The sequence below is a fragment of the Labrus bergylta genome, chromosome 6 (genome assembly GCF_963930695.1).
Source record: "Labrus bergylta chromosome 6, fLabBer1.1, whole genome shotgun sequence".
Taxonomy (NCBI): domain Eukaryota; kingdom Metazoa; phylum Chordata; class Actinopteri; order Labriformes; family Labridae; genus Labrus; species Labrus bergylta.
The window spans coordinates 6,561,271-6,572,664 of record NC_089200.1 but is presented as its reverse complement, the minus strand read 5'-3'; the positions used below and the strand labels follow the sequence as shown (position 1 = coordinate 6,572,664).

General features: G+C 39.1%; 1 protein-coding gene across 1 annotated transcript; it reads right to left on the bottom strand.

The window, feature by feature from the left end:
* Window positions 1-1,750: 1,750 nt before the first annotated feature.
* On the bottom strand, window positions 1,751-9,738 carry si:ch211-262h13.5 (uncharacterized protein LOC571127 homolog). Its single transcript, XM_020633768.3, has 7 exons — window positions 9,420-9,738; window positions 7,833-7,943; window positions 7,109-7,196; window positions 5,633-5,799; window positions 5,045-5,152; window positions 4,504-4,590; window positions 1,751-2,636 (listed from the first exon to the last, which is right to left on the bottom strand). The coding sequence occupies exons 1-7, from the start codon at window positions 9,642-9,644 to the stop codon at window positions 2,139-2,141; spliced, it is 1,284 nt and encodes a 427-aa protein (XP_020489424.2). The 5' UTR covers window positions 9,645-9,738; the 3' UTR covers window positions 1,751-2,138.
* Between the last annotated feature and the right edge of the window lie 1,656 nt (window positions 9,739-11,394).

The following is an 11,394-nucleotide window of genomic DNA, read 5'->3' as shown; positions in this document are numbered from 1 at the left end:
ACGTTTAGTGGCGGAAGAAAGTCTAGGGGTTACCATTTAATAGATTTAATGTGTTTGCACATCATGTTTTTAAACCGAAACATGTACCAAGTGATTTAAATGTCCAACCTCCGTAGTCTCGTTGAAGATCTCTTACGCCCCCTGCCGCACGAAGTGGTTATTCGCGTCTTAATTTTTTTTTATCTACACAAGATCCTAAATAAATAAAATATTCAAATAGCTTTTAAAAAACGGGGCTCAGGATGTTAACAAGTAGAAAGATTTCTGAGAAATGTAGGGAAGGGAAATTCTGAGATATGCTCAAAAGCAAACGTGGGATTTCAATAAAAAAAAAAAAAAAAAACATGTTGAAATTGACACCTTTAGCAAAAAGTATGTCGTTAAAAAGCGCCCAATAGACTTGCTATACATATTATGATATTTTATTTTCAAGCTTAAACTATAGACTATCAACATTCCTTTTTTATAATCTGGTAATCATTTTTGATATCTGGGCATTTAAGAATGCTGCACCCCAAGAATTCAATATAAAAACAACCATATACTGACTTAACTTGACCAATATCTCTAGTCCAAACTGGGGTTTTATGAACCATAAACTTGTTGCTAAATCAGGGTCTGGATTGATGGTGACTGTTCAGAAATATGAGGATAAAGACAAGATGTTTAACCCTTATTTCCTCAGGGCATTCACGTTTCTGTTGATATCAGATTTAATATCCTTGGGTTTAATAGCAATCCTAGAAGTTTGGTGAGTAAATGACCGCCAGTGCAACATAACAGCAGAACCACTGCCTCTTCCACAATGTTCCTGAGTGTTTTTTATATCTTTTTAAACTCATCAGTCAAACCCTCTGTCCTCCCTGTCAATAGTGTGTTCTCTGCCGCCCCTGAAGGAGTTTCCACTGTCCTTTAAATGAAGACAGACTGCAGAGTCTGTCTCTACCTGTGGGGTTTGCTCTGTCTTGGCAGTGTTTCACCTGATGAATAGCTCTCTGGGTTTGCCACTGCTGCAAACTGCAACACTTCTCTGCGTACCTCTGGTCAGTCTATTTTATAGAGGGCAAGTTTTTTGTCTATAGGTGGGTTTGACAAACACAAGGCTGCGTGTTTATTGAAGAGCAGACTCCAGTGACACACAGAGACGACTTATTGCATCACCACTTCCCTCCCTTGTGTCGGTCTGCTCTTTCTAATAGCTCCAGTATATGTTGACAAACCCCAACTTTGGGTTACTTGCAAGCTTTTAAAGCCTTCATGAGATGTTTGCACTAGTCTCTTGCCTCAGTGTTATTTGGCAGAGTGTCTTCCCTGTGGTGAAGGGTCCTATTAAACCTTGATTTCCTCTTCTTCACTGGACATCTGTGCACAGCTGCCTCTAGTCAAGTGTGTTCAGTGACCGCTTGTTTGTGTTGCTGCTTATTTACAACTATTTACATCCCTTTAGAGGGATTTTTGCCTTTTATAACACTCAACACTTTGTGTGTGATTGCAACATGTTTCTCAACTTAGTTTACTGATAATGTTAGGGTAGGGTATGTTTAACAAACAGTTTAATAGATGTAGCCATAATTCTGTTTGCTATAACGCTTTTTAATGAACTGATGAATTGTTAAAACTATACAATTTTCGTAAATATTTTAAAATGCGTGCATATTAACTGTATTTTTTTTTTAAAACACTCACACGTTCAAAGATCTTCTATTTAGAAAAATAACAGGATAAATAAAAACCCTCTCAATCATGAAGCTTTCATTAGCACACGTTTGGCATCTTTTATTTCATAAACAACTTGAAATTAGGGATTTCATTTTTTTTTTGGATTCACAAAACATTTCACTTCTGTAATAGCCTATCAAGCTTTAAACCACTGTTAGCCTGAGTATAGGCCTAGATGAAAAAGATTTATTCAGCAGTTTAAATATTTGAAGCCTTTTTCAGATACACAATGGTTTTAGCTTTGCCTGCTTTGACAGCAGCACTAGATGCAGCAGAGAGGCAATTTGAGGTTCCAGGAAAAGCAGAAAGCATTTCTCTCATTAGCAAAAAAATTATTACGAGCCTCCGGCGAGCAGACAGAGGAGCGGTTTATCGGCCCACCCACTCACTTTATAAATCAAACATGAACAGACTGATTCTTAAACTGTGGTGTATCGAGAAGGACCGGGACAGGAGCGGAAAGGAGAAGGCCCACTGGGGAAATCAGACAGGAAGAAGGGGTTGTGAGCAGGCGACAGCTCCATCAGGGCCTGACGTTTCTTGCGGTCACGCCTCTGATAGCGGAAGTTAAAGGGAGGTCGCAGAGCCACAGGACCTCCGAACTCCTCAGAGGAAGAATCAGAGCGACTTCCGGCAAGAGGCTGCCTTTGCTGGTTAACTAGATCTTCAGCAGACTCACTGGAGGACGAGCTGAGAGGGTTGGAGGGGTAAACCACAATAGGGGGCTCAGAGGGCACGGGGAGAAAGGGTGTGGGGTCAAATGGCGGTGGTTCAACAATAGGGGGCATTATGGGATCAGAGGGAACAGGCTCCGGATAAATGATCGGGTCATCGATCACAGGCGGGAAGGTCGGGATCACAGGGTCCAAGGGAAGGTCGTGACCCTGAGGCTGCACTGGTCTGAGGAAGTCCACATTCTGCAGACGAAGAGACAAAGTCTTATTTCACAAACAGCCAAAAAAAAATGCCTGTCAAGCAATATTTCATGACAAACAGCAGCTCTGAAAAGTGAGATGACAACATAATTATAGCACGGAAAACATACAATTTTAAATCTCAAACATACATTGAAACACACACAAGCACAGCCTTCATTTAAACACAGCAGACATGACAGTATAATCATATGGCCAGTGGCATTCCTTCACAAAGGTTAATCATCATTTAAAAAGCTTCTGCAGATTGTAGAACAACCAGCGCATAAAACATTAATTATCTAAGTTATGTGCAGGTAACTATATATTTACATTGCATTCTTTCCAACAGCCAGCAGGGGGAGACTCTATTACTACTACTATTTTCTAACTACTAAAATTATTACCTGCATAAATATTTTTTCTAACAAGTTTACGGTCTCAATCACTTCTTCAAATCTTTTTCAATACAGATTCATGATCATTTTTAAATTATCCAATTTAAAGAGGACATATTATACCCCCTTCTCCACCTTTTCAAACAGTCCCCTGTGGTCTGAATGAAACATCTGTGCTGTGTTTTGGTCAAAATATGACATGAATCAAGCACCAGAGGAGGTTTGTGACCCTGTATAACCAGCTCTCTCAGAACGCTCCGTTTTGGTGTGTGTGTCTCTTTAAATGCAATGAACCACCCTGAGTTTTCCCGGTAGACATCACTCCTCTGTAGCGAGAATAAAAATGGCGGACCTGCGCAAAAGTTTTGATCAAGGCTGGTGGTGGAGTCCATGGGTGGAGATATCAGGGGAGGGGATTTTCTTTTACGAGAATCCCACTGTGACATCACATCAGCATTTTTCTCTGTGTTTTAAGACTTATGCAGACCACAAACAAAGGACTGGATGGGTTTATTTCACATTTTGTGGGTTGGTAGACACTCAGGTTACCTAAATATATGTTCAAAAACACTGTAGAAGTGGATTTTTCATAATATATCCCCTTTAGAGTAAAACAAACGATAAAGGGGGGGACATGTGTCTGTCTTGTCTTTGAACAGCTGAAACCACAGGGGACCTCACATTCAGGAAAGAGGCATAGCAATGTGTACATTTCCATTTCTGGCTCCAAAAACAACATCAAAAGTCAAAATGTAAATGCTGAATGGACTTGCATAGAGCGTTTATAGTTATTTGAACACATAATGTGCCAAACGTCAGGCTTCAAAACAGTTTACGGTCTACAAACCAATGGGTGTCATCATCGTGACTAAAGCTCTTTTTGCAGTCCCTGAAAGCAGGATCTGACACTCCATGGTACATTTCCTTCATTTTTGCACTATATGCTTTACATCTTTATATACACTTGAATGTTGTTTTTGAGGTGCATGTTTTTTCAGCTATGATTGCTGTACCTCTGCAGCTGTTTTCTGTATTTTCATGTAATTTCATGCTTTACAGAATATGACAAAGGAAAACAGAAATTAATATTTTTTTGCTCATTTAGTCCAAATTGAAATGTGGGTACAAGATGCCCAACAATTACTATTTGTATTGTTTTACGTTTGTCAGCAACGAACAACAAAACCCTGAAAACAAACACATCAGCAGCATATTGATACTTGATGGAGGTTTTACTTTATTTAAAGTTTGCTTGCTTTTAATCTTAATATTGGACTAATGGATAATGGACTTTTTGATTATTACCTGGATTGGATATGAGAGACAGGAAATGATTGCAGTAGAGAGTGTGGGATGGCATGCAGTAAAAAGGCCGGATTCGAACACATGGCCACTGCGACGTGGACAACAGCCTCTGTATGGTGCCCCATCATGGACATTTTTAATTTCAAATATTATACTACTTCCTGTACCTGTACTTTGTACATCTCACAGGACACCTGGACTTCAGGATAGGCACTGTAGTCACCGCGCACGGATCCCGCACAGAAACCTGCAGTCTGAGAGAAGAAGGAGAGACGCTTTAACTTCTTTTTTTTCTCCCAAGGTAAATGCCAGAAAAAAGCAGCAGGATGAAACAGAAATGGTCAAAAACATTTAAATAAATAAATAACAAAAACAATATAAATAAAAAGATATGAGGAACTGTCAAGAAGAACCAATTACTGCGGCCAAAATGGATTCGTCATGTCGTCAGTGAAAGTAAACCGGCTGTCTAAATCTTGTTAAATATGTTTTAGCGTTAATTAGCATAATAAGGGTGTCAGACTGTCAGTGTGGAAGTAACTTTTTCCATATTGACGTTTATGTTTATTTATCAAATGAATATGACATCGACTCCTCATTTAAAGTAATACACTCATAAGCGTTTTCCTCCTAATGTATGTGTTAATTGTGTTGATCTAGAGTCAGACTTTGAATCTGTCGACTCTCTGGACTCTGGATGTTGGGTACCTCTGTGTCAGACCGAAGGGTCAGTCTGTTGCAGGTTCCTCTCTCAGTCACACCCTCTGGACACTCCTGGACTGTGTACTCCACAAAGCTACCTTTTACTGGCACCACCTATAAAAAAGAAGATGGCAAGAAAGGGGGCCAAATTGCACGTATAAACACAAAACTTATAGGAGGATACAGAGACGTTTAAACTGGCTATACAATGCAATTGCTCTCATCTTGTTTTAAGAGCACAACAAATGCTACCTTATAGGTGAATTACACGCACAATATACCGTACTGGCTTTTGTCCCAGAGCAAACCTTCAATTTCTCATTTGTTTTCCAAACAAAAGGCAGGCCAGACAGTAAGAGCCAAAACACCCATGAAAATACTTCAGACTAGTGCATCATTACGGTTATTGTGAAGCAGGTACAATTCTCTAATGGCACACAGAATCACAAAAGGAAGCTCTGTGTTTTCTGCTCATTGGTCCTCCTGAGTTTATTTCCAATACCCACAACATTTGACAGATTGTTCTTCGATGAAATCAGCCCTGTAGCTTTGTCGGTCCAATCAAAGGTAAAGACTCAGTCGATCCAGTCTCACCTGAGCTGAAGCTCTGGTGATCTTCTTCACGCCGAGCCCTGCCCCCAGTGTGGACTGTCTCTTGTAGGAGGCCAGGGTGAGCCGTGCTGCGTTCAGGGCCTGTTGGCTGTCTACAGGCAGCAGGAGGGGGCAGGTTGGACAGGTCTGCATGAGCTTCTCTGGGGGGTCTTCAAGAACCAGACAAAGATGATATATGGAGGGTTATGAACATTTGTCAGTGGCTGTGTTCTACTTCCACTTCTTTGTATTGAATATCTGATTGACTGTCTCCGTAGCCGAAACAGACTAACCAACTCGTTATATGTTCAACGATTTCTTGGAGATAATTTCAAAAACTAATATTCAATCCAAATTTTAGTCAGTGACATGCCATCATATTATTTAGTGGATGACATGAAAAAGTGCAACTTATCACACAGAAGGACATTTTTTAACTATTTGGTGGTAATGTTAAGTGGTGACTTTTGGCTGAATGCATCAGTGGTTGTCGTAGTTACAACAGATGTTTACGACAGCCTGCGTCCTAACGAATGTGTCTTTGTTTTGATTTTCATCACATCTAATGAATATTCTTGACTTTATGTTCGACTACACGGCTGCCTTTGTCACATTAACTTTTCATGTTCACGTTCAGCCGTTTTCAGAGATTTCGCGTAATAGGTGGAGAACGTGGTGTTCTGTTTCTACGATTAATTGAACCGGCGTGTTGTATACTGTGTTACATGCATTTCAAATATGTATCAGGGATTAATGCCACTTTTTTTGTGGTATCTTTAGTGCTTACAGGTATATGATATCCATAAAACCCACATGTTTAGCAATCATTATTGGCTTTTTAAACCTTTTATATTACTGTATTAGGGTTACAACATACAGACCATGATTTATTGTCGTCATTGGTTATACAGAAAACAAAAACACACAGCCTCCAAAATCCTGTAAATGTATTTTTCAGGCTTTGAACAAAGCATTAAAGAGTCATTATAGTTAAAAAACAAACCTCAAAATGAAATCTTTCATGGCCGACTATTTGATTAGTCATAGAAGGAGATGCACATGTGTAACTAATTACAGTAATTAAGGCTGAGCTCCATTTCTCTGTGCCAGTTAGCCATCACTAATGTTATTAGTTACACCTGTTTGAGACTAAATGAAACGTCTGCAGAGAGAGAAAGATAGAGAGAGGACTCCAATCTGAAATAGATTTTCTTTCTTTTCCTTTCTCCTGATCTCTGTGTTCAAATACATTTAACGATTAATACCTTTTATGAAATTCAGCAGAGGGAGGATCCATTTTCTCTAGTATGACATCTCCTGATATTATTTTATTATTCCTTTTTTCACATGTTTAGATAGTCTTTCTCATTATGTATTTAATAGAATACAATCCTTTGAGGACCTTTTGAGTCAGCCAGTTTTGATTAAACTGCCAATCTGTGCTTTAAAGAACATACTGAATAAATGTGTTATCATTACCTGGGACAAGAGTGCAGTCGTAGCTGTACAGGTACGAGTATCCCGCGGGTGTGTGGAGGATGGTGGTGTTACAGTTGCCAGAGATTTGCTGGAAAGGATCATTTAATCACAAAGATGTTATGACAGCCAGATTCACTAAAACACAAAGATTTCTAACTGGTTCTTCTACATCTGTGAGGACCAACGTTTCAGACTTTCCTGCCAGTCTTCGAACGACTGTTTGCAGGAGAGACTTTTAGTTTCAAGGTTTCAAGTTAAAAAAAAATAAAAAATTTGGGTCTCAATAAAGGGTCAAAATTAGACGCTGATTATACATTAGTTTGTGTTTTAGATTATTTCGATTTTGTACTTCCTATGTCCTATTTTGTACATCTTATTTCATATATATAGGATCTAAAAATGTCATTGCAAATGTTTTGTTTTCACTGTAACTGTTGAGTACATGACCCTGAAAGAACTTGTGCAGGGTAAGAAAGACCCTTTGGCAGTAAGGGAAAGTATTATGTAATAAGAAATTGTATTTATTTTTCGTGTCTGACATTAACATGTTGATGCCAAAAGGGTAAAGGGAACGGCCTAAATATATCAAATGTAGAAGTGCTTCAGAGTGTTATATAAGATTCTGTGACTTTGCCCTTTTGCAGTGTTGAGATTGTCGAGTCCTCACACATAAGGTGCGAATACAAATAACTGCATTATATGTGAAAGTGTGTGTGTGTCCCACCGTCTCCATGAATGGCCTGACGTCACAGCGTTTCCATGGTTTCGGGCTGCCGATGTGACACTTGGTCTCCAGGACATCCAGGTCCAGGTAATACACATTACCCGCTGGGCCCTGACATGCACAAAGACAAACACACATAATGAGTGAGATAAAACAGAGCTGGGGGCTCAGAATCTCCAACAGTGCTTGTTTTAGTGCCCAATCCTAACAAATATCAGTGGCCCAATAAACGGCACATCTTCCCTCCCGTTCCTTCATGTGGTCATTTTAGTCATTAAGGTGCTCTGTGTGTAATTCTTCTTAAAAAAACAGGACCATATTGATTTAAGTGATAGCACTGACAACAAATACCAACACTAAGCGGGTGTAATGGCAGCCTCTTCAGGTCATGAAGTTGAACTGAGCCTCTTAAAACCTAAACTATCCCACAGTGGAGCTACAATAGCCTTCAGCTGACAGCATGAAGCTTATAAAGTCTGCTGTGTAAGGGCTGTCCCGCTGCTGCTGGACTGAAATGACCTGAACTTTATCAACAGTCGCTTCAGTCCTAAAGGCCTTTTTTCTTTTCACAAGCTGTGACAGGAGCGAGGGCGGCTTCCCATTTAATGACATACATGTTTGTACTTGAGTGCGTTTACTACCTTATGTTTGGCCAACATTGATAACAGTGGACTAACAAAAGTGTTCACTGTAGTTTTTGTCTTCAGTGGTTTCACACTTAGTGCTGCTATTTTTTATATATTAGGTATAATAGCTCTATTAGCATTAACTAATTTAGTTAATCGAGATTGAATAAGAGCTGAAATGAATGCATTAATATTTTCATCACGATTAAATCACGTTATTTAGTCCCTGTAGCCACACAGTGGATACCTCTGCAGTGTCTCCCAGTAGTCACAATAATGGAATGGCTCATTTCACTGAGAAAAAAAACTGTAGACAGCTCAGTTGACGAGTAAAAAGTAATATCCACTGACATTAGACATATCTTTATCACCTTTCCTTTTAGCTGTTTTCATTTATTTTATATCCGTAATGACTTTTGTGGCCTTGATCTAGCAGATCGTGTTACCGTATTTCAAAATAAAAGCATGGGTGGAACGCAAACAGTAAGTTAAAGTACGATCAGTTTAAGACTATACAGAAATTCAAAATAAAAGCCCAACATTTTTTTTTTCTTAAATGCGAAATAATGGAATTTCAAACGTGATGAAAAATGTGATTAATGACAAGTAAATATGGAAATGTAGGGATTAATAGCGATTCAGAATTGTAATCGTTTGACAGCCCTAAATATAATAATGATAATAGAATTTCCCTCGGGATCAATAAAGTAGGCTATCTATCTATCTATCTATCTATCTATCTAAATTCCCAGAGACTCCTCTTTGTGAAAATGGCTAGAGGATTATTTGTGATCAGAAATCTTTTAAATCTATCAATGTGGGACTTTGTTTTGATATTTCAACAACTGAAGGGAAAATAACCTTTCCACTTGTTAAACATGAACAAATCACCCACTGACAGAGTATATTAGAAACACCAGAGGAAGCTTCCCCCCCACTGGCTGTTTGTCTCAGTACTGACCTGAGCGTGCAGGTGGACATTTGCAATGCGGTTGAGGGCAAACTTGTAGCCGTCGGTGCGATCCTCATTGATGTAAGTGGCAGCCAGACGAGAGAGCTTCTCCACTGCTTTGTCATTACAGGGGATTGGGGCGAGTTCAATGGGCGTCAGTGTAAAATCCGTGCAGTACACCCACACACTGTGAAAGGATATCAGAGAAAATAGCAGCAATACGGATTTGTCCATTGTAGCAGAGTTTTTCAGGCTGGAGCTAAAAAAAAAAAAAAGAAGGCAGAGCTGCTTTTAAAGTGAAGTTTGTTCTCGTGTGTTTGCGCTGCAGTGACTTTTGGAATCAAAACAGGACGGAGATGTTGAAATGATGCCAAGGACAAAGTTTATTTGATGGCAGCAGGCAGAGATTTGTGAATGAAAGTACTAGTGATATATTTAACTTGGGGAGGGGGAGAGCTCAATCCCCTGGACAAATAATGTGAAGGACAAGCACTTCATTCATAAGACACGCACGTTGGAATGCAAGCTTAAGTTAGGTTAGATGCTATCATGGTTCCTCTGCTGGGATGTTTAATCCTGATTTAAAATGATCTCTGTCATTTAATTAGAGGACTGATTGAATGTAAAAGTTCTTATTCCTCTTTGAACTTGTACTTAACATGCTCAGTGTCATAATAAGTGGCTGTAATATGAGCATCTCACCACAAGGGGTCACTGTGAGTCTGGTGTGCAGGTCTGGAGGGAAATCTGGTTTGTGTAGCAGTCAGAAGTGGGTTAATGATTCACAGGAATCCAGTTCATCGGTTTCAGACTTGCTGTTATACTAGAACCCTGTTTCTCTAGTAATTGTGTTTTTTTGTCTTGACTTTTACAATATATATTTTAATATTTCTGCTGTTCAATATCACTGCATTATAACAAAACTGAAATCCATTATATATATATTTTTTTTAAGTATTTTTCTCCACAATGTGTATTATGGCTGGGCTCTATGAGCTGTCAGGTTTGTTCTATTGTTAATGACATGATTGATTCATGCCTGCAGTCATGAACAGCCAGGTGATAAACCTGCTCAGTCTATCATTTATTTAAGTTACACAGATTTTGTTTTAGCTTGAAACAAACTTGAACTCAAAAATCTATGCTGTGGTCAGTGGACACTTTAAAAAAATGTTTTTAATTAAGAGTATTGACATTGTGGCTAATGGGCTAATATGAAGTGTCTGGATGTTTGGTGCATGGGGATAAGAGGGGGGGGGGGGGCACATAACCCTAACCTTTATTTTAGAAGGTGTCGTCTCGTAACTCCAACTTCATTCTCTCTGCCATAGTTGCTAGTCGGACCTTAAACTACACTGGAAAAATTATTAAATCCTCATGATCACTGCATCAGTGCTTGTTAAAGTATGCTGAAGTCAGAGACTGAGATTAAGAAATGAACTTTGCCACCCTGACGTCATCCATTGGTTTGTGGACTCCCTTTAAAGGTTTAAGATTTGACATGTGACCATTACCCTCTTGTTATTGTTTCAGAAGTGGAAATGACTAAATGAAGACATAAGGACAGCTAACCTTCTATTTTTGTTAACAGGTTGAAATGTTAGTGTCATAAAAACAAGATAAGCACTAGAGACTACCCTGGCCCTTTACCTGAGTAACTCTTAATTAATGGGAGCATAACTTGTGAATAAAATACAATAATAATGTAGTGAAGAAGATCTCGAACTAGTGATTCAGAGCATGAATTCATTTGTAAAGTATTTACTGAGGTGATGAATCAACTAAGAAGTAGATGTTTGGTAATTTTCCCTTCTGGTCCCAAACTAGCATTGTTCTGTCTGCAACACGTATAGTCTCCCCCTGCTGGCTATTAGAAATAATGCAGCAATGCGACAATACACATTGGCTTCACTTTTTGCACTTCTCAGAAACAGTCAATGGCTGAAGCACGTCAGTTGTCAGATGATAAATAAGTAAACATTTT

Bases quoted from the DNA above. Each gene is read 5' to 3' on its own strand.
- si:ch211-262h13.5 (XM_020633768.3), bottom strand. From the start codon at position 9,644: ATGGACAAATCCGTATTGCTGCTATTTTCTCTGATATCCTTTCACAGT. The intron at 5,153-5,632 runs GTGAGACTGGAT...TCTTTTTTATAG, and splicing joins TCACCAGAGCTTCAGCTCAG to GTGGTGCCAGTAAAAGGTAG. The intron at 2,637-4,503 runs GTACAGGAAGTA...CTTCGTCTGCAG, and splicing joins GTGAGATGTACAAAGTACAG to AATGTGGACTTCCTCAGACC.